Source organism: Rhinolophus ferrumequinum, chromosome 12, assembly GCF_004115265.2.
Source record: "Rhinolophus ferrumequinum isolate MPI-CBG mRhiFer1 chromosome 12, mRhiFer1_v1.p, whole genome shotgun sequence".
Taxonomy (NCBI): domain Eukaryota; kingdom Metazoa; phylum Chordata; class Mammalia; order Chiroptera; family Rhinolophidae; genus Rhinolophus; species Rhinolophus ferrumequinum.
The window spans coordinates 57,127,278-57,151,343 of NC_046295.1; the positions used below are offsets into that span (position 1 = coordinate 57,127,278).

The 24,066-nt window shown below is 39.7% G+C and overlaps 1 protein-coding gene across 1 annotated transcript in view; it reads right to left on the reverse strand.

Annotated features, from left to right (window-relative positions):
• Positions 1-3,757, reverse strand: part of GRIN3A (glutamate ionotropic receptor NMDA type subunit 3A) — a 144,756-nt gene extending 140,999 nt beyond the window's left edge. Inside the window, exon 1 of the mRNA XM_033124088.1 lies at positions 2,410-3,757. Coding sequence (XP_032979979.1) covers positions 2,410-3,108 — 699 coding nt within the window. The 5' untranslated portion in view covers positions 3,109-3,757. The remainder of the gene's footprint in view (positions 1-2,409) is intronic.
• Between the last annotated feature and the right edge of the window lie 20,309 nt (positions 3,758-24,066).

The following is a 24,066-nucleotide window of genomic DNA, read 5'->3' on the forward strand; positions in this document are numbered from 1 at the left end:
TCACCGGGCAATAGACTCTAATGAAGACAGTGGCTACATTAAGTCAATCTTACTTAATGTGTAAAATGACTCTGACGTTCTTCTATATTTAGACAGTATTTTAAAAATCTATCAATGTATTAGAGAAAGGTCCATTTTTCAGGAGAAGCAAAGGAAAGATCAGTTATTATTTTTGCTGACAGCACATTATGGTCATAACCTAAAACTACATATTACAGAGAGTTGGCATTGAGCTGGACATTCTTACTATAGAACATTATAAGATGACATTTAAATGATATATTAAAAGTAAAACAAGTTAGATATGTTTGAATTTAAAATACAAAGATAAATGAAAGAAAATGTTCTCCGTTGGGCAAACTAGATCTGAGTTAACATAATCTCTCCCTTCCTAGATGTGTGTCATGAAAGTAAGTGACAACAGTGATTTAAAATAAATTTCTGAATTGAAATACAGAAGTAAATGTGCTTAGCAGAGTATTCGTTTTATTGTCTGCTTGTAAATGTTGTCCCTGGAGGACTTTGTTTACCTAGTGGGCCTAAAGCTTTAAAGTCTACTGATGCTAAATGCTGCTTCAGGGTTTCTCTGGTCCCCTTGTTATAATGTGCTATATACTGCACACATCCATCACGCAACACAGACAATGTCCCTTCTAACTAAGGAATACTAATTTTAGAGGAAATTCTTGCTATTTAAGATTCTTGCCAAACAATCTTGCCAAACAAGATTCTTGCCAAACAAATGGAGGAGTCTGGAGACTGTGAACAGTATTGGCAACTTATGAAGTATTAGATAATAAAGAAGCAATGATGACAAGCAAGTGATGCTGACTCTTGCATTTCATTAGATCTGATTCTGCATATATATGTTAATAATGATGCACCCTATGGATGCAATTTCACGTTTATAACACTTTGGCTATTGGCAGCATTGTGCACCTGTGTTTCCCATGCCTTCCCATCTGCTTCCTGCAGTCATTCAGATTCAGGTGACGGAAATGTTTTAGTTAAAAGTTAATTAGCCTGCACTCTACAGATCAAATCTCTATAGTTCAGCATTAAATAGGAATCTTCTGGGCAACTTTCTGAAAGTAGCTTGTGCCTGCCCTTCCTAAGATTAAAAATGTAAGATTCATTTTTCTATAAAATAAATCTTTAGTACTGTCTTGATATTTTATGCATAGATTCTATCAAACTTTTGATGTTTGTTCTTACTCATTTTCATATATATATATCTATATATATACACATATATATGTATATGTATGTGTATCTATCTATCTATCTATATATATGTGTTTTTTTTTCCAACTAAAGGGACAGAGTGAAAATGATACAGAGTTAGAAATTCTCCAGTGTCTGGACTCTTTTACTAGTACACTGACAATGTTGGTCAAGCCCCAGAACTTTCCTTAGTGTCTCACTAAGCCAATACCAATTATCTATTTGTTTCATAAATGCTTTCTGCAAAGCTTAATGAAGCTTGATATTTTGATAAAAATAATGCACAAAATGCAGAAAATTCCCATTGCTTAAAGGACTCCACCCTCTCCCTAAATATTTATCTCATCATTATTGTCAACAGTTAAGTTCACAAATAGCTTCTTTTATTGAAAATATATTTAATTTTTTAACCCATTGTAAACTAAATCATTATATACTTCTTCCTTTATTTCCAGATAATTGGAGCAGGAATGGGCTGAACTGTACACAGCCAATTTGAGCCTACATCACATAGTAAGAAGGACAAAGAAACAAACCCGTATCATTCATCCCATCCATTTTCACGCTATCACACAATATTTCTAATGCATTCCAATACCCAAGACTAATTAACCACTCTTCTTTACCTATCGCTTCTGAACTACGTAGTTACAGATTTCCTGTTGTCTCAAAGGAATTCGGAGGGATGTGCTTCCGTCCTGACACCGTCGCCTAAAGCTTAGGCACACCTAAGGAAGTCAGGGAACAGATGCTGCTCTTTCCGCCACATGCTCTCAGAGTTCCTCAAGGGAGAGAAAAAACTCTCGCAGGCAGGGAACCTCCATCCCCAACCCCCGTCTAGTCATTAAAACCTCGATCGCATTCCAACATCCTGAACTCCTACTTCCGTCGGGCATCCACCAGGTTTCTAACAGCTGGCCAAAAGATAAAGATGTTTTCGTTGATTCTCCCCACTTCCTTCTATATGCTACCTCTACCTCTCATTTTATTTCCATCTACGCTTAAAATGTTTTATTTTACTTCTGAGGCCCTTCTACCTACCGCCTACAGATATGGTCCGATCCTCAAACAGTATCAAAGTTGTAAAGCCCCGTTCTCTTTATCTCCCTCCCTCCCCCCGCCCGCTGCGACGGTCCCAGCCCCCAGCAGCGCCCGTCTCCACGCCACGCGCCAGCCTCCTCTCACCTGACTCTCCCGCGGAAACTCGTGGCGCACGATGCTGATGACTGGAATGTGCAGGACGGAGCTGACCAAGTCGAGCTCCATCATCTCGCCCTGGCTCTGGGGGAAGGCGAGCAGCGCTGATACCCCTTGCACCACCACGGTGTGGCACACGCTCTGCAGAAAGGAGAAAGGGTCACTCCTCCACGGCGAGCTAGGGGAGGAGAAGGGCAAGAGCGGCAGATCGCCCAGGCCCGCCTCGATGGCCATCACTACTTCCAAAGACAGGTTGTAGGGCAGCAGCCCTTCCACGCGGTTCAGGTTGTCCACGGCGAAGAGGAGGGCGTCCCGAGGCCACAGGGTCTCGGCCCCGGCGCCCTCCCCGGGCTTCCGGGCGCCGGGCGGCCCCCGGCCATGCAAGGCGCTCCCCAACCAGCGAGCGCCGGGCGAGGGCACCGGGGGCCGCCAAATCCCTGGCTCGGGCTCATCCCGCTGGGCGCCCGCCCGGCTGCCGTCCGGAGTGCGGCTGGACGCGCGGGGGGCCGTGGTCCAGGGCTGCAAGTGCACCGCGCCCACCCTCACCGCGTGCCCGATGCGCTTGAGGATCTGGCAGGGCTGCGGGTGCGAGGAGGAGCCCGGCACCCCGGCCAGCACCAGTGCGCAGGGCGGCGGCAGCAGCAGACAGACCCTGCTCAGCAGCCACCACAAACTCAGTCTCCTCATTACTGAGACCCGCAGGGAGAAAGCGCGCCCCCTCCAGCTCCTGGCTCGCCCCGCTGCAGCCGCCGCCTAAGGTCTCCGCCCCCAGGTCGGACGTACAGCTCACTAGACGAGGTGAAGCGGTCCCAGGAGCTGTAGCGGTCTCTGGGCCATCCAAATGGGAGCCTAGCGTGCCCTCGGCAGTCTCAGACCCCGCTCCCGGGTCCCGGCGCCACGCATCCTCTGCCCGCCCGGTCCCTGCGCGGAGCCGGGCAGGCGGGCGGGCCGGCGCCGCTCACCCGCTGCTGGGGCGCCCGTTCCCTGCCCACCCCATCTGCAGGGCAGTTCGGGCACTGCGTCGGATCCCGCGAGGAGACTAGGCTGAGAAGCAGCCGGAGTTCCTAGCGGGCAACGGTGACCGACGAGGCAACACGCTCACTTGGAGTCTTTTCGCATCCTTTTCCACCCAGGCAAGACCCACTTATTTCCTTGGGGTCGCGCAGGAGAAGGCGTTCACGCCCGGGGTGCGGAAAAGAGGCCAAAGCCGTCTTGCTCCGGGGCCGGCCATCCCCTCGCGGGCTCCCCCAGCGCTGGCTTCATTTTTCTTCTTCCCTTGCTACTTCCCTCTTCCTTTCGTCCTTTTTCTGCCCAGTCGCCGCAGCCGTTTGCTTCCTCCGAGGAGCGACGCGACTGGCCAGCAAAGGGTGGTTGTGCTCGGAGCGCAAAGTTCTCCCCGCCTCAGCCGCGCCTCCCTGTTGCTGAGCCCTGGCACCAGCCTGTCGCTTGGCTGCGCTAAACGCCCACTGGTGGTGAGATTCGCGGGCCGCGCTTCCCGCGCCCCTGGAAAGTCCTCACCCCTCAAAGTCCACGAGTCCTAGTTTGCTATATTCCCTGCGACCTCCTAGGGAGAGGATTCGGAGCAGCGGAGAATTCTGAATTCGGAGTTGCGACTGAGGAATCTGAAATCCAGTGGTTCACTGGGATAAGTTCAAAGAGTCTGTGACTTTAACGAGCTTCCCTTCGATGTGTCGCTTTAAAGGTATTTCAAACTAAGGGTATTAAAGCAAGATGTGTTTACACATTTAATCTCCTCAGCTTCCTTCTCTCTGGCATGTGGGCCTTTGCGGATTTTAAGGATCCTTATGTTTTTAGGTTCTCAGAATTAGAACAGTGAATTCGAAGCAATCATTTGATCAAGACATTAAAGAGATTCAAAATACTTTTGAGTTTCAAGCACAGTCAACAGCGTTTCCTAGTTTAAACCAAGAGTCCTCCATATCACTGTTTCTAGTAAGTTCTTTAATTTTGTGGAACTATAGTGAGGTCTGTGGGTTATGATATGATTTTTTCCCTCCCTGATCTGAATGATCTTGTATTAGAAGGAAAGGAAGGGGTTAAGGGCAGGTCGGTGGTTTCCACACATACAGTAAATTTATTTTATGCCACAGTAGCATTTAGATGAGTAGGAGAGTTATCCATATGGCCGAGCAAGCACTGGGACTCAGCAATTTTGAATTTCAATCCCACTTCAAGAGAATCATGACCTTGGCAATTTATTTCACCTGACCTTGCCCTGTTGTTTGGATCTGTTAAATTGTTATGCAAATACAGTTAGCTTTTAGCTCTGGAGAGTTTTGATTCATGAGCTAAAGTTTCCATTATGTTTTTTAAATCCCTGGGATGAAGAGGCTCTAGCTAAATAAAATTTCCAAGAAGGTTGCAAAGTGAATGTTGTTTTCTTCAGCACAGACTTTTAAAGGCATCTCAGAACAAAACTTACCTGACACTCGGAATAGTTCTTTCAAGGCTGGGGTACCAGGGGAAAAAATGGCTCCCAGGAGGAAAAAGTAAAAATTATAAGGGACTGAGCCAACAGGGAAAAATTTCCGTCTAAGACCCTAGAGAGCATCGCATACATGGATGCTGGAAATTCCCTCTTGCTCCACAGGATTTCACTCATTGGAATCTGGATGGAAAAAGTGTAGAATTCCCTGGTCCTTCCTTGCATTGCAGGTAGATTGGGAATCTATGAATAGTAACAAGGCATGTTTGCATATGAGTATGGGTGCATTGAGGAGTATAACATTCCAGTTTATGACCATGCCCCAGAGTGGTTCTCTTAGTTCTTGACATTACATATATGTTTAAATCAGGTTCCCAAGAAAATAGATGTTGATGAAGAATAGATGGGCCTGATGAATAATGGCATCCTAGAGTCAATCACTGTACGTGTATGCATGCCCTTTAGGCCTCTCACAAGTCCATGACTACCTTGAGGGAACAGCTGAACTGGTGGTTTGTAGAAGAGAAGAGGATTCCGACAGTTCTGAGGATAGGCCTGCCCCTGCTCATGACAAAACTGTAGCTGAATCTTGTGAATATTGAATGAACAGTGAAGAACAGCCTTCTTTCTTGTGCTTCCGTTTGTTTCTTTTCTGGGCTTTTCAGTATGATACAACAATTCCCCCTCTGTTTCTTTTGCTGCTTGGTTCTCTTTTTCCGTATCACTATAATCTGAGTATCTCTCACATGATTCTTTTCTCTCCTTTCCCAACATCTTCCTTTTCCTTTTGCTCTTCTCACCCTTTGCCATGCTTCAATGGTCATAATTTTGAAAGCTCTTTTAGATTCAGTCATTAGTTCAATAACCATGTATTAAGTGCCTACTGTGTGCCAGGCATTGCTGTAAGACTATCCTGCGGATAGATGAATAAACTCTAGTTCAGAGAAGTTTTTTGTCCTACAAAGTCACATAGTTAATGAGTGAACAAAATGTTCACATTGAGTTTATATTCTAGTGGGAGAGACAGACAATAAAACACAAATAAGTAAATGTAGGACATGTTAGTTGATGCTAAGGAGAAAAATAAAGCACCAAGAGGAAGTATTAGGAGGAGAGTGGGCTTGGAATTCTATATAGAGGAGCCAGGGAGAAACTCTCTGACAAGATAACTTTTGAATAAAGACCTAAAGGGAGGTGAGGGAGCAATTCACTTTGATACTTAAGGCAAGAATTTCCAAGCAAGGAAACAGCAAGTGTAAAGGCCCTGAGGCAGGAGTGTTTCTGGTATGTTTGAGGAATAGTGAGGGGTCCAGAGTTGCTGGAGCAAAATGATCCAGGACAAGAGTGGTGGCAGATGAGGCCAGGAAGGCACTGAGGAGGTGGCAGATAATGTAAGCCAATGAATAACTGGCTTCTACTCCAAAAGGAATGAGAAAGCATTGGGGAGGGGATGTTATGCAGAAGAGTGACAGAACTTATGTTTTAACAGGGCCACTCTAGCTGCTCTGTTGATAATACATGAAACGTTGGCAAACGGTGGAAGTCAGAGACCAGATATGAGGCTGTTGTAAAAATCCACGAGAGATAACATTACTGTGAAATCATAACAAGAACGTTATCAGGTTAGTGTTATTATTCTCGAGAGTTCTGTCGATAGGCAACTGTATTTGTGGAAAGCTGGGTTATTTACACAGTCATCACATAGTGACTGACAGTGTGGATTTGAAATTCTAAGTTTATCTCTGCTGTATTGTTGGTATCAAGAATCAGCCAAATTTCAAAATTGGCTTACCCAGAGAAGATGAAGTTTTTCTTATTACCAGATTCGAAATGAGAAACAATCTAAGAACCCATGTAGGAGAGTCAAATAAACAAAAACAAATCCAAATGCTGGCAATTTAAAATGTGCTTTTGTGCACACCTGTGCTTGTTACAGGTACAAGCAATGGGTAGACTAAAAACTGAGATATTCTAAAAGCCCAGGAAAGGCTGCAGTGAAGGACACTGTGGGAGTCAGAACTTTGATTCTAGTCTCAGCACCATTTCCCTGTGGGTGTGACATTTAACCTCTTCCAAGCTTCTTCCTGTACTGGGGTTGTATTGACAACTCTTGCCAGTTGTCTACATGGCAGTTTGTGGACTCCTATGAACCCTTTCAAGTTCCACGGAAATGGGAGTCACATATTGATAAAAGTGTGGACAACCATCTTTTTTTTTTTTTTGACTTGTACCCTGACATATTTCAAGTTCTATCCATATCTAGCTTTGTTTCCATAGACGGGAATAATAAGTGGCATGTTCATAACTCCGGGTCGGGCTTTTATGCAATCGTAGCAATGTAGATTAAAAAAAAAATCAATATTCAGATGAAAAATGTGCTCACTTCTAGCTAATAGTACCCATAAGCCCCAGTTATGCCCTCTCCCACACCAACTTTGTCTCTGTTGTTATGAGGACCATTCTGGGTAAACCAAACAAACAAACAAAAAAGTGTGGAGTTGGTGGAGGAGCTATGGTAGCAGAATTTGAGGAAGGAAGGAATCTGAAAATGAACAAAACAGGTCAGTTTAGAGGAGCAGAGCCTGAGGGCTCACCTGCTTAAAGCCCAATCATCCTTTTCTCCTTCCCTCAATTAAAAAAGAAAAGCCTTATATTTACTATACCTTGTAACACTATCTTGTATTCTACTAATTAGACATTAATTTCGGCAATAGTCATCCTTTTTAAAAAATGCAAATAACTCCTGATTATGGGACTATCCATCACATGTTAGTATAAATGGTTTTACCCTGATTGTTGTAAGATGAATATTCTGTCAGGAATTTTTGTGAGGAGGAGTACATTTTGCATTTACAGGAATTTGGGGACCAGATGGGGTCTCGCTAAAGAAGTTTGGGCAACCTGAGCGACTGGAAACAGGAGAAAAGGAGTACTAGGGACTAAGAAAACGGTGTGAAGAAAAAGAAGCAAAAAATTAGTTCCTCTTGTCTATTTCATACAGTGCATAAGCTTTGCCCTTACACAGAAGCCTGTACAGGGGAATGTCTTCATTCTGGCACCACACCATCACCTATACCCTGGATAACAAATTCAGGGCTATTACCTATTGATAAATTAGGATTTGCCAATAGTTGTTTGTCTTTCAGCAATGAAAAACAATCCTGTGATATCCTCAGTCTATCTATTGTCAGGGGAGTAAGTTATCAGTTGTGACAAGTGCGTGGCCTTTTCAACATCCACCAGGATTATTAGCTGACTGTTTGGATTTCCCCATTCCTCTTCCAAGCCACGTACTACAGGGAACTCAAATAGGACTTGGAGAGGCCAGCATAGTAGTGTCTCTCAGCCTCTCTCTCCCTCTTCCTCAGCCGCTCTCTCTCTCCCTCTCTCTCTTTTGGTGACAATCATTCCAATTTAGTGTTTATCCAAATGAGTTGTGGAATAAAACTTGGCGCATCATGGACTGCGACATTTCTAAAGGAATTTTTTTGTGCCCAGTTTGTATCATATATTTTATAACTGTAGCCAAAAGAATTGGGAATTTCCTAAGGATATTTGCCTTCATAGGTCTCATGCCTTACATCTGTAAAAACATTTTGTTTAAGAAAAAGAGTTTTTGTATTTTTAGAAAGAGACTTTCAGGAAGATTTTCAGAAGTGGGTAAGAACTACGAAATTTTTATTGTTCTAAAGCTTATTATCTTGAGTGATTTTCTACATGCACTTTGCATACATGATCTCATAATATCATGAAGTGACTGTGTTTATCCTTATTTTAGAGATAATGCAACTGAAGCTTGCTGAGGTTGAATCATTTGTTAAGAACAGAGAGGCAAACCCAGGTTTGATCCTCTGACTCAAGTCTACGCTGTTTTCATTTCCATCATCAGGTGAATGGAAGCATGATCAGGCCTGGCTGACTTTAGAACCGTTATCTAACTAATGTACAGGGATGAACATAACACAAAGTTATTTGATTATTTAGCACTTGTCAGAGTACATAAATGAAAACTCTAAAAGTTTTAATATATAAGGAGATTTAGGAAATGATTTTCTTACTGTTTAATACTACACGTAAATAGGCATGAATCATCGTGATTTTTCTCTTCTCTTATTGGGCCACAAAATATCCAGCAGATATCTTTTGTCTATTTAATATGTGAAGTGACTTCTATCTCGGTTGCGGTTTTAAATGTTATTGGAAATATTATAATTCATTATCTTCCTTAGGGTCTCTGTTCAGCAACCACATACTCAGGATATCAAGGACCATTTTAATACGTGAAAATCTGGGTGACCAGGGATGATACTTCCAGAATGTTCTGTCTAGGAACATTTCAATTCAAGGGGAACTTTTATTTCCTATAAGAAAAACCAGAGCTGCTTCTTCACATACTCTAATTGACAAGACTTCTATCTTGATCAAAGGATTAAAGAATTTGTATAGTATAAGCTAGCTAACTCAAAAATGAGTTTGGGTATACTTCATATTGTGATGTATGAGCTTTTGCTGAACAGAGTTGTCCTCAATGCCATTTCCAATCGATGCACGCAAAAAAAAAGTTTCATGATTATGCTGAAGGAGAATCTTCTGGGAACCGAACCTCTCTTTGAAATGACTGCTAGTCATCTAGAAATTGTTATTGAAGAAGGAATGATGTCTTCTTCCTGAATTTGAAATTGCTTTAACACTGTACTTCTTTCTTTTGGGGTGTCATCATTAATTAAAAACATCAATTGCTCCCCTCCTCCAACAGTCCTAGCACGCAGTGGAGAGCAGACTGGGCAACGCTGAGACTATTGTGGTGATTAGCTTATGATCACATGGAACTCTACCAAGAACTCAGTGGGAAAACATTTCATCCATTAAAAATGCTGGTATAATGAGATTGATTGGGATGAGGCAGGATGAAAATAACATCTACTATATTTTGGAATAAGATGACACCTCTTTTTTGGAAGAGCTTAATGCATTTTTGCAGAATTAAAAAAAAATCTCTCTGAAGTAAGAAGAGGGTAGACATATTAATATATTTAGATAGTTTTAAATCAATTATGAATAACTAATGCCTGAGGCAGACAGTCAATAAATTGATAGCCCAAGGTTCCACAGCTTACGGCCGACGCAGAACTGAGATACCTTTTGTTTTACCGCAGTCAAAGTGGGGAAGCAACATTTACTACTATGAGCACAGATGGAGAGCTGGTGCCACGTAGGCTGGTGCTCCTCCTATCATCTTCTCCCAGGCAAAAGGCCCCTGTTTGGTTCTGACATTTGATGCTGTTAAGTAAGGTGTAAGCTGAGCTTTTCTGGTAATGAAAACACTTGTAACCCATTTGTTTATAATGGCCATATTTGCCTTAATCTTCATTCATGTTTTTTGTGTTTTTTTTTTTTTTTTTTTTTTTTTTTAACTGGGAGATTTACTATTTCTTCCCACCTTAGTATGGCTTCTTCCTGGAGTCCTTCATCTGGATGGTAGCACAGCCATGTTTCTGTGAAATTTCAAAAATCGTCTTCAGCAAAAGCAATCTTCCTTTTCTATTGCACCAGCTATTCAATCTTCCTCTTTAAGTCTCCCTCCTAGCTCCCTGCTGCTTTCTAAATCAAGCTGTGATTTTCCTGGTTTATCAGCCTCTCCATCATGGGGTTTAAATTTGCTAGTACAGATTCCCCTCCCCCCCACTGGTATCTTCTCCAGTGCCAAATTGCATCATCTTCACTCCAGCGCTGGGTGGCCAGGAACTTATCCGTGGCAGCATCCACAGTTAGCGGTGCAGGCATCTGTATGTGTATGGGATGGATACGGAGATTGTCTACAGCTTTCTGGCTTCTGCAGCCACAGTTTTCATGTATGGTTGCCCATACATTATTTCATTCTGATTCTGCTAATGCCAGCAAGTCTTATTTGTCTACACAGTCAGGGGATGTGGTTTAAAGAAATGAAACTAATCAATATAATCTTTGTATTTTTTATAAGATCAGAAAATATAATAGTGAGGTTACATTAAATCCTATGAGTGTGTTAGGAAAGGCTTTAGCAAACCGCTCATATGTCTCAATTCTGCATTCCTCTGTAGTATGACTTCATGTGTGGTGGTGTGTATATCTCTAGTCCTTGACTTGAGGTTTGCTTAACCCCTTGCTTTGACCAATGAGATTTTAGTGGACATGATGCAAACAAAGTCTTGAAATGTGCTTGCACAGGCTTGTTTCCTTGAGCTCCTACTTTTCAGCCCAAAAAAGAAGATTGTTTGCATAGGTGCTGGTCCAAAGACCATGAGAGGTACATAAAGACCTGAACCCAACTGCATCTTGGAGCCAAGTCCAACTGACCTCAGCCTATATGAGCTGAACCTCAGTAAACAACATTCTGGTGAGTGAGAAAGAAATGCTTTGTTTTATGCTGCTGAGATTTTTTGTTGTTGTTGTTGTTCTCTATTATGCAGCAAAGTGACTGATACATATGTATAAATCTCTGGGAAAAATTTTAATTAAATGCATCCTGCTCACTTTTAGGAGGAATATTCCAAAGATAAACCAGAGCTTTATTGGTTAAGAAAATACTCTCAAGCGTCTCCATGGTACATCCTGGGGAAAGCCCACTTCAGTCCAAACACTTGTATTTACTTCTACAACCTCACACAGTGAAGTTTCATACTCTTGGCATGACCCAACACAATGAAGACCTTGAACCATCATGAAATTGAAGGTGCTCAGCTTGCGCTTATGAAAAACAATTTCATACAATCATATAGTGCCTAGAATAAGTGGTGTCAAGGTGAAAATGAACACATCCAGCCACAAAATTATCTCAGAATAACAAAAGCTTCATTTGCACTTTTCAAATGGCATGAAGAGTGATCCATCCACTGCAGTGATGTTTTAAAATTTTCTTCCTCTTTCTCATTTAATTTCTTTATCATTGCAATTGCTTTCACATTTCTTTCATCATAAATTGTCCCTAAAATCTTCACACCTCCCCGTTTGAACATTTTCCTGTTTGAACATTAGCTTGTTTTCTTCCAGTCTTTCTCAGCCTCTGGCTTTCTTTCTGGTTCTGCATAACAAACCTCAGTTGTCAGGAGGCTGAGGACTTCAAGCCAGACTCATCTTTAGTGGCCAGAGTTAGGATAAAGGCTGGGAACACTCATAATTTAATAACTGTTGACACTTCGCTTGTGGAAACTAAATTGGCTCTGTGTTAGGGACATGATAGATGTTTGGTGTAGAATGCAGACACAAATGCAAAGGTACCTGCTTTGATATCTCAGTAGTGTTGGAGAATTTTGTCATTCCAACAAAGCCTTAAAGATATGAGGAATAAAGCTTGAAATGGAAAATACTTCCTGATTTGCAAATGGGTTCTTTATAAACATATCAAAATAAAGAAGTCAACAGAAAAATAATATTAGACCACAGAATACATATTACAGAAATCAGAAAATGGAGCTAATAAGTTAAAATAAAGCCCAAATATAATATTAGTATATGTAAAAACACACAAATATACATTTTATATTTGTCATAGTAAATATAGGGATTTCTAAATTTTATGGCTTCAATTAGGTGGCATTTTGGGTTATAAAACTGTCACTTTACTTCTCTATAAATAAAACTTAATTTAGCTTTCAAATTTCTATTTCTACTGGTGGTGAACATTTAAGCAGGCCTATTTAAGGAAATACAATCTGGATTTAATACAATCCGCTTGGGTTCTTTCTTTCCCATCCCCTTTTTCCCCTTTCCTGGGATGGAAGTAGATTTATGAATTGTCCTGGTGTTAGATGATGGGAGTTGGCTTTGTGGGCACTTCTCTCTCTGTTCCAGCTTCTGCTGGCATTTCTTGATGTGGTCTGCATCTCGTGTTGAAGCCTTAGGGGCCATGAATTCTGTGTCTTGTTCCAACTCCAGGCTTCCTTGGGCCACTGGCTTTTTCAGTCACTTTTGCAAACCCTCTTAGGCAGCTAGGAGAATTTTCTGACACTCGTCCCTGCAACACTGAGGAGTGTGGAATTGGAGGAGGCTGCTCTCAGGCGTCTGTCTTGGCACTCCCTTCACTTCTAAGGCTTAGGGGCTTCTCTACAAGGATTCCAATCTCATATGTTATGCTCCCAGTTGCCGGAGAATAGTTCCTTCTGCTGTGTTATCCTCTTAATCTATTTGGAGTTCATATAATCCATCGTTCTCCTTGAGGATTTCAACCCTGCATTAGTTTTCTGTTGGTGGTAATTATCACATTTTTAGCAGCTTAAATTAGCACATATATGTTATTTCACACTTCCTGTGTGTCAAGAGTCCAGGCATGGCTTAGCTGGGTCCTCTTCTCGGTCTCACCAGACTGCAGTCAAGCTGTTGGCCAGTCTGTGTTCTCATCTGAAGTCTCTCCTGGGGAAGACCCACCTTCCAAGCTCATTTAAGTTGTTGGCAGAATTCTATTCCTTGATGTTGTAGGACTGAGAGCCCTGACATTTGGCTGGCCTGGCTGTTGGCTGCCTTCGGATCCTAGAGACCATCAGTAGTGCCCAGAAGCTGCTTGCATTCCCTTTCCATGTGGGCTTCTCCAACATGCTAGATCATTTCATCAAGCACTCAAGGAAAGATGCTAAAACTGCTGATTATGCAAAACATAATCATAGGAGTGTCATCCCATTACCTTTTCCATAAAACATAACGTAATTATAGGAGTGACATCCTGTTAATTTGCCATATTCTACTGGTTCGAATCAAGTCACAGGTCCTGACATCCCTCAAGGGGAGGAAGTATTTAAGGGTGTGGACACAAGAAGATGGGGATTAGAGGGGCCACCCTGAAGTCTGTTCTTCACAAACCTCAAATGAGGTGTTGATCTGGTCATCTTCAGAGGCTCACTGTAGAAAAGTTGTAGTCACATCTCCTCTGCTTTTCTTGTCAGCTGGTAATACTTTTATTCCCTCACCTAGGTCTTACACCATCATGTACACTTTTTTCAACCCATGTGTGGATAAAATTTATGACTTCTGCAAGGGTTGGCCTTTAAATCTTTAAAGTTTTTAGAATTAAAACAAACAAACAAACACAAACAAACAAACCCAAAAATTTATCTCCCAAGCCTGGCTCTTGAAAATGTGGCCTTCAAGAATGATCATCTCTCAAAAATCTACTCAGGAACTGAAAAGCCAAGATGATTCTGTCCTGTCTGTTCTGCCTTAAATTATGCAATAAACCTTATCCTCTGTCTATCCATTTTTAAAAATTTTAATTAATAAAATAATTTTTATGAAGATTTTAGTTAATTAAATATAAATTTAAAAATTTGTATTATGTAAACTTGCTAAACTAATTGTTTTTATTAGTTTCAGGTGTACAAAATAACATAATGATTAGACATTCACACCCCCTCACAAAGTGATAATCCCCCCAAGTCTACTACCCCTCTGACACTGTACATAGCTATTACTGTACCATTGACTGTATTCCCTATGCTGTACTTTATATCTTGTGACTATATATATGTGCTATACACCTGAAACTAATATAAAATAAAATTGAATGTCAACTCTCTATCCAAAGTCTTAGCATCTCTGCATTTTAATGATGGGATGGATGCAAAATTAAAAACCACTTATCAAGAAGAAAAACTATATCATGATATTTCAAAATATAAACAGTGGGGGATGCTATTATTGCTACTAATTGACTGCTTCTTAGAAGCTTGCATATTGACATTGAGAAAACTCACTTTTTACCTTATATACTTTAGTTAGATTAAAGAGCTAAGTATAACCACATAGGAAAATTAAAATTATATAGCTCAAAGTACTTAAGGTGGTATGGTTGATGCTTTGATAAAAATAGAAATACCCCTATGTTGATTATAAGCTCAAGGTATCAAGGTACTTTGCAGCACAATTGAAACATTATAGAAACCCAGAAAAACAACACAAATATTCAGTAATAGGGGACGATCAAGTTATTTATGGCATATTAATTCTATGTTATTTTATTCAGTCAGTAAAAATAAACATAAAAATATTAGTTTTTTGTAAATCACCTAAAAATATGAAAAAAAATCAAGTATGGATTGCATACACTTTGATTACAATTCTGTAATAAAAATCTTCATTTACACATTGATAGAAATTAGAGATGATCAGAGAAATATTAACATAAAATAATGGTTATCATTTTTTTAAATAAGCACCTCATTTTACGCATTTTAATGTGAAAAATATGCAAATGAAAGTGATAACAAATCTAGAAAGTAATTACCCAGTTACCCCTCATATTTAAAACATAATAGGAACCAGAAAATAAACAAATACATATCCTAGGAGCAAAAACAACCAACCAACCAACAACCAATCAACCAACCAAACAAACCATTTGGAAGAAAAACATTTCCAACGCAGCATTCTAGTGAGACTGATTCTTATACCATAGCAGATTTGAAGAGATAATCAGAAGAGAGGCAAGAAACCTCAGAAAATTAATGATAATAACAAGATCCATACAATTTCTCTCAGTACTTATACAGTGCATTCTCAGGCACTATTTCGTTTGATTCATACAAAAACTTTGAGATATTATTTTTCCATTGTGCCCATTTTATAGAAGAAGTTGAGACTTAATGGGTTAACTGTCTTTGCTCAAGATTGTGCAACTTAAATTTAGGTGTTCTAAATTCAAATCCCTTAATCTCTTCACCTTCACTGCATCTTCTGTCTTGTAGTTATGCAAAGTGACATCTGATTGTCTGCCAACTTGGAACATCAGCATGGCCGGTTCCAGATCAGTCAGACTTGTTCTCTCCTGGCTCACCTGCTATACGACAATTCTAAGCCTCAGTTTCTTCATTTATAAAATGGGGGAAACATTTAGAGGGCTGTTGTTAATTAAATGAGAAAACGCAGGTAAAGTGCTTGGTGTAGTGTCTAGTTAGCAGTACGGAAATATTTAAATGCAGTATATGTGTACTTAAAGTTAAAACAGAATATGGATTAAACTGAACAGACAGATTACTGTACTATCTACTCACTTTGGAATTTGACATTATTTTAAGGCAAAATAGCTTAAATGGCCACGTTGTATAGATGTCGGTTTCTTTTCTTTCAGAGCATCCTTGTTACTCTGAATTTTCACAGTTCTCTTAGTCTCCATGGTTTTCATTCTAATCACAGAATAAAGTTAGGGACACTGGGCTTTTTCAAATACAGGTGCCAATTTTCATTCTGGAATATCCCTTTTTTTTAAAAAAATTAAAGTTTATTTGGGTGACAATTGTTAGTAAAGTTACATAGATTTCAGGTGCACAATTCTGTAATACATTATCTATATCTCATAATGTGTGTTCACCACCCAGAGTCAGCTCTCTTTCCATCACCATATATTAGATCCCATTTACCCTCTTCTAGAGTCTCCCTCCCCCCTTACCCTCTGGTAACCCCTAAACTATTGTCTATGTCTATGAGTTTTTCTTCCTTCATTTGTTTGTTTTGTTCTTTTGTTGTTTTAAGTTTTATATACCACATATCAGTGAAATCATATGGTTCTCTACTTTTTCTGTATGACTTATTTCACTTAGCATTATAATCTCAAGATCCATCCATGTTGTCACAAATGGTACTGTTTCATCTTTTCTTACCACAGAATAGTATTCCATTGTGTATATATACCACAACTTCTTTATCCATTCATCTAGTGAAGGAAATTGTGGTTGTTTCCATATATCTGCCACCGTAAATAAAGCTGTAATAAACATTGGAGCACACATGTCTTTATGGATAATATTTTCAGATTTTTTGGGTAGATATCCAAGAGAGGGATTGCTGGGTCATACGGTAATTACATTCTTAATTTTTTGAGGAACCTCCACACTGCCTTCCATAGCGGCTGCACCAGTCTGCATTCCCACCAACAGTGTATGAGGGTTCCTTTTTCTCCACAGCCTCTCCAACACTTGTTACTATTTTCTTATTGATGATAACCATTCTAACTGGGGTGAGGTGATATCTCATTGTGGTTTTTATTTGCATTTCTCTGATGATTAGTGATGTTGAGCATTTTTTCATATGTCTATTTGCCATTTGTATGTCCTCTTTGGAGAAATGTCTCTTCAGGTCATCTGCTCATTTTTCAATTGGGTTGTTTGTTTTCTTGTTGTTGAGTTGTACGAGTTCCTTGTATATTTTGGATATTAGCCCCTTATTGGAGGCGTTGTTTGCAAAAATCTTCTCCCATTCAGTTGGTTGCCTCTTTATTTTGTTGATGGTTTCTTTTGCTGTGCAGAAGCTTTTAAGTTTGATACAGTCCCATTCATTTATTTTAGCGTTTACTTCCCTTGCCTTTGGAGTCAAATTCATAAAATGCTCTTTGAACCCAATGTCCGTAAGTTCAGCACCTATGTTTTCTTCTATGCAGTTTATTATTTCAGGTCTTATGCTTAGGTCTTTGATCCATTTTGAATTAATTTTGGTACATGGTGACAGATAGCAGTCCAGTTTCATTCTTTTGCACGTGGCTTTCCAATTCTCCCAGCACCATTTATTGAAGAGGCTGTCTTTTCTCCATGGTATGTTGTTTGCTTCTTTGTCAAAAATTATCTGTCCATATTTATGTGGGTTTATTTCTGGGTTCTCAATTCTATTCCATTGGTCTGTGTGTCTATTTTTCTGCCAATACCATGCTGTTTTGATTATTGTTGCCCTTTAGTACAAGCTAAAGTCAGGGAGTGTGATACCTTCAGTATTGTTCTTTTTTCTTAGGATAGCTTTGGCTATTTGGGGTCTTCTGTGGTTCCATACAAATCTGATGATTTCTTGTTATTTCCTTAAAAAATGCCATTGGGATTTTGATGGGGATTGCATTAAATCTGTATATTGCTTTAGGTAATGCAGCCATCTTAACTACATAGATTCTTCCAATCCATGAGTATGGAATGTCTTTCCATTTCTTTGTGTCTTCTTCAATTTAATTTAAAAATATCTTATAGTTTTCAGCATATAGGTCTTTCACATCCTTGGTTAAGTTTATTCCTAGGTAGTTTATTCTTTTTGTTGCAATTGCAAAAGGAATTGTTTTTTTATTTCTTTTTTTGAGGTTTCATTGTTAGTATATAGGAATGCAATGGAATTTTGTACATTGATTTTGTAGCCAGCAACTTTACTGTATTCGTTTATTGTTTCTAATAGCTTTTTGGTGGAGTCTTTAGGGTTTTCTATATATAGCATCATGTCATCTGCAAAAAGTGACAATTTAACGTCTTCACTCCCAATCTGGATGCCTTTATTTCTTTCTCTTGCCTGATTGTTTTGGCGAGGACTTCCAACACTATGTTGAAAAGCAGAGGTGATAGGGGACAGCCCTGTCATGGTCCTGAACATGCAGCAAAGGGCTTCAGTTTTTCACCATTAATTATGAGATTAGCTGAGGGCTTGTCGTATATGGCCTTTACTATGTTTAGGTATTTTTCTTCTATACCTATTCTACTGTTTTAATCATAAATGGATGTTGTATCTTGTCAAACGCTTTTTCTGCGTCAATTGGTATAATCATATGATTTTTGTCCTTTATTTTGTTTACGTGATGTATCACATTGATGGATTTGCATATGTTGAACCATCCTTGTGCCCCTGGGATGACCCCCACTCGGTTGTGATCAATAATATTTTTAATGCATTGTTGCATTCGATTTGCTAGAATTTTGTTTAGGATTTTTGTATCTGTATTCATCAGAGACACTGGTCTGTAGCTTTCTTATTTTGTGTTATCCTTACCAGATTTTGGTATCAGGGTAATGTTGGCCTCATAAAATGAGTTAGGGAGTACTGTCTCTTCTTCAATTTTTTGAAAGAGTTTGAGTACGATAGGTATTAGATCCTCTTTGAAGGTTTGGTAGAATTTACTAGTGAAGCCATCTGTCCTGGACTTCTGCTTTTGGGTAGGTTTCAGATGACTGATTCAATTTCCTTACTGCTGATCGGTCTATTTAAATTTTCCTATTCTTCGTGATTCAGCCTAGGAAGGGTATATGTTTCTAAGAACTTGTACATTTCTTTTAGGTTATTGAATTTGGTGGCATATAGTCCTTCATAGTATTCTTGGATGATCCTTTGAATTTCTGTGGCATCCGTGATAACTTCCCCTCTTTCATTTCTGATTTTGTTTATTAGTGTATGTTCTCTTTATATCTTACTGAGTCTAGCCAAGCGATTGCCAATTTTATTAATCTTTTCAAAGAACCAGCTCTTTGTCACATTAATTTTTTCTATTGTCTTTTTGTTCTCTATTTCATTTAGTTCTGCTCTGATTTTCATTATTTCCTTTCCTCTGCTGACCTTGGGTTTCATTTGTTCTTCTTTTTCTAGTTCTTTAAGGTGTAACGTGAGGTTATGTATATGGGATTTTTCTTGTTTCATGAGACAGGCCTGTAATGATATAAATTTCCCTCTTAAAACTGCTTTCACTACATCTCAAAAATTTTGGTAGGATGTATTTTCATTCTCATTTGTTTCCATGTATCTTTTGATCGCTCCTCTTATTTCTTCTTTGACCTGGTCATTCTTTAAAAGTATGTTGTTTAATCTCCAATTTTTGTGGTTTTTCCTGCTTTTTTTTGCAGTTAATATCCAATTTCAAAGCCTTGTGATCAGAGAATATGGTTGGGATGATTTCATCTTCTTAAATTTGCTGAGGCTAGTTTTATGTCCCAATATATGGTCTATCCTTGAGAATGTTCCATATACACTAGAAAAAAATGTAGTCTGATGTTCTAGGATGAAGTGCTCTATAAATGTCAATTATGTCCATTTCATCTAATATGTCATTTAGGGCTGCTATTTCTTTATTTATTTTCTGTTTGGATGATTTATCCATAGCTGTCAATGATGTATTTAGGTCCCATAGTATAATTGTGTTTTGGTCAATTTCTCACTTTAGTTCTGATAGTAGTTGTTTGGTATATTTCAGTGCTCCCTGATTGGGGGCATGAATATTGATGACTGTGATGTCTTCTTGTTGTATAGAACCCTTTACCATTACGAAATGTCCATCTTTGTCTCTTGTTACCTTTCTTATCCAGAAGTCTGTTTCATCTGATATCAGTATGGATACACCTGATTTTCTCTGGATACTATTTGCTTGGACTGTCAATTTCCACCCTTTCACTTTGAGTCTATGTTTGTCCTTGCAGCTGAATGTGTCTCTTGGAGGCAGCATATGGTTGGGTTTAGTTTTTTGATCCAATCTGCTAGTCTGTGCCTTTTTATTGGTGAGTTCAGTCCATTTACATTTAGGGTGATTATTGATATGTGAGGATTTCCTATCATTCTATCTTTGGTTTTCTGGTAACACTGAGTCTCCATTGTTTCTTTGCCTTTTTGTTGTTGTCTATTATTTCTGTGTGGTGGTATGCTATGATTTTTCCCTGTTTCTTCTTTTATTACGTTATATGTTTCAGTTCTGGATTTTTTTTGAGTGGTTACCGTTAAGTTTATGTAAAAGAAAGTTTGATGTTTAGAGTATTTCATTTTCTTCCGCATGCTTACTTTTTCCATTCGCATATTCTGATTCTGGCCTTTACTCTCCCTTCTTTTATGTTTTGGTTGTCACAGATTATCCCTATTTATGCTGCTCAAATAGCCTCCTTCAGTATTTCTTGTAGTGCAGGTCATGTGTTAGAAAATCCCTTCAGCTTCTGTATGTATGGAAAGGTCTTTATTCCTCCTTCATATCTAAAGGATACCTTTGCTGGATATATTATTCTTGGCTCATAATTTTTCTCTTTCAATAGTTTGAATATTTGATTCCACTCCCTCCTGGCTTGTAGAGTTTCTGCTGAAAAATCTGATGATGATCTAATGGGCTTTCCTTTGTAGCTTACCGTCTTCTTTTCCCTGGCTGCCTTGAGGATTCCTTCTTTGTCATTAACTTTTGACAGCATCAATACAGTGTGCCTTGGAGAAGGCCTATTGGGGTTGAGATAATTAGGTGTTCTATTTGCTTCTTGGATTCGAGGATCCAGTTCTTTCCACAGGTTTGGGAAGTTCTCGTCGACTATTTGTTTGAATAGTCTATCTGTTCCTTTCTCTCTTTCTTCTCCTTCTGATATGCCCATTATTCTTATATTGCTCTTTCTGATGGAGTCAGAAAGTTCTTGTAGAGTTCTTTCATTTCTTTTAAGTCTCAAGGCTCTTTCTTCTTCCATCCATGTCATTTCCAGATTTCTATCTTCGATGTCACTGATTCTTTCCTCCATCTGGTCAACTCTACTACCTAAGCTGGCTATTTTATTCTTCTTTTTTTTTTTTTGCATTCTTAATCTCCAGAAATTCTAGTTGGTTCTTTTTTAAAATTTCAATCTCTTTGGTAAAATGTTCATTTTGTTCTTTGATTGTTTCTGAGTTCATTAAACTGCCTATCTGTGTTTTCTTGCATCTCACTAGGTTTTTAAGAACTATAATCTTGAATTCTCTGTCATTTAAGTCACATATTTCCATGTCTTTAAGTTCATTTTCTGGAGACTTTTCATTTTCTTTTTGAGCTGTCTTGTTACCTTGGTTATTCATGGCAATAAATGATTTATTATTTCTCTTCCTAGACATCTACAGGAGTGGGTTCTGCAACAGGTTGATAGAAAGACGTCTTTCTTTTGTTTTCCAGTAGGTGTTGGTAGAATGTTTTATTTTCTCTCTGACTGCAGCCTTTCATTCTCTCTCACACTGTAGTGTTATATTCTCTCTGTACTATTCCGGCTTCTCACACAATGGGGATATTCCCTGGAAGGCAGGTTTCTCCTCTGTGAACTGTTCACCCGGGTCATAGGGCACAGCCCCCGTGGGGGGATGTGGAGAGTTTCTGAAGTTCCAATGCTCTTCCGGTACCAGATTCAGAGGCCGCGTGTTTCAGCAGTTCTGTTTACTCCTGCAGGGATCCACCCAGATAGGTGGGGCCAGGGGTGGGGTGGGTTGTGAGAGGTGGCCCAGAGCAATGGCAGAGACCACCACCACAGCCAGTCCTGCTTCCACAGCTCCCTCCCCTTTGCTGGAACTAGTTGGGCTGTGAGTTTATGTCTGCGGACCACAGTTCCAGAACTGTAAATGTTCTGTTCTTTTGATCTGATATCGCTACTGTTCCGCTTCTAACACTGGGCAGGTGGGGGCGGGGCGAGCTCTTGGAGGATAGGGAGGGGGCGGCTAGGCTCAATGCCTAAGGCTTCTATTCTCTGCTCAGCAGTGAGGGCTTAGACCATTTTCAGCCTTCTTCCCTCAGTCTTTGCTCCGAGGTGTCTGCCATGAGCATTGGGTTGAGCCATGTTATATGCTGTCTGCTCAGCCCTGTGGGCCATAAGCGGAGCCCTAGCAGTCCGAGTTCTTCCCTCTCCCATAGCTATGGTAGTTCTGGAATGCAGCGAGCTTGGAGCACTGAACTGGGTCTGCGTCCTGTGCCCAGGCATCCTCCTCCGCACTTCTCTCTTCCTTCCTCCCCCACTCGCACAATTTGCCCACCTTTAGATGATTTCAGTAGTGGGCCTCTTAGTCTTCCTGTCTGCTGCGCGGGGAGTCCTTTGTGGAGTTATATTTGTTCAATTTGTTGTACATTCCAGGGGAGATTTCAAGAGGCTCACCTCACACCGCCATTTTTATGATGTCATCCTGGAATATCTTAATGAACAGAAATATGTAGAATTCTCCTTGATTCTGCTTTATATCATGGATTTGAGGAAGAAAACAAAGCCTGAAAAAAAATGGACATCGAAAGCTTCCATAATGAGCAAAGACTTCTGTGATCCACAGAAACCTGCGTCAAATGGTGCTCTTTTGAAATGAGCTTGAGGCATCATGTCACTGTTTCTCATGTTGTTTTTTGACTTCATGAAGTATTTAACATTTTCTAAAGACCTTCTGGCCAGCGTAATTGGTATTTTTTAGATTTTCCAGGACCCATAAACGGACTGCTCAGGGAAATAGTTTTGGTGCTGGTAATTTTTTCAACACACACAGAAGCATGTGCATAAACACACCACGCATATCTCTGACATTTCCTGTCTTGAATGATTACACTGGATTTATGTTATGTCTTTGTTTTAATAAGTGAAACTTTGAACTCAGGAAAATAGGTTTGATTAGGTATATAAAGAGATAATGGAATCTATTCTTCCTTGGGTGATGTATACAATCTTAACTCTTTTCTACTTCCCCAAACTTGCTTATGATACCACTTAGATGTGCAATAATTACTGGCAAATTCAGACTTTCATACTTCCAGCAGACTACACACTAGCTGAATTAACCATATTTTACTTGCCTTCTAGTAATCAAAACAATAGATGTATCACACATACTTGGACAGATGAATGAATAAGTGGCAGGGGCCACTAGAGGTTTCAGCTCTGGCCCTCATTCCCAACCTAGCCTCCCTGGTTTGCAAGAACATAAAAATATATGATTCATAAATACTTTTGTAAAACAAAATAAAACAATAGAGCAACAACAAAACAAAAATCCTCACCCTCAAAGAAACCTGCAAGACAAAGAAGCACCTGGTAGAAGGTGCTGAGATCAGGGTCTACAGATGTAGACAATCTCTCCAAAACACCACTCCTTATCTTCCCTTTCATGATACGTTTGAGCTTATGACTGTGGCCAAATGGACAGCCACATTTGGGACCTCATCTTAGATTGAAATGTTCTAATACATGTTTCTTTGTGTTAAGGTGACAAGTGATTGGGAGTGTTACTGGTGATTTTGGAACATTCATAAAGAGAAAGCTATGGTAAGTAACGTGAAAAGGGAAAGGAATGGATCAAATATCAATAGGTCAAATATCAACAAAAGGACCTAGCATGTGAATGGGAAAAAAGGCTCAAATTTTGAATGGAGAGATCTTTCTGAACTTCTGAATTGTCACATAGCATGTACTCCATATTACTACTATTATTACTGACTGAAAACAAACTCTATGTACCATAAAAACAGAAACGACACCAACAAAAAGAACTGAATGGGCTTCAGTATATAGGCAAACTGTATTACCTAACTCCAAAGTCTTAGAGAGCATCTCTGCATTCTAATCGACTGTAATAGAAGGCAAGGAAATCAGTTTATTCTCCCTTTCAATTAAATTGAATCACCACAAACCTATACACTGGGATTGCATTAGTTCATTCCTTTGAAAAATTGCACATAATAAATTATATTTAATATTAGACACTTGTCGTTT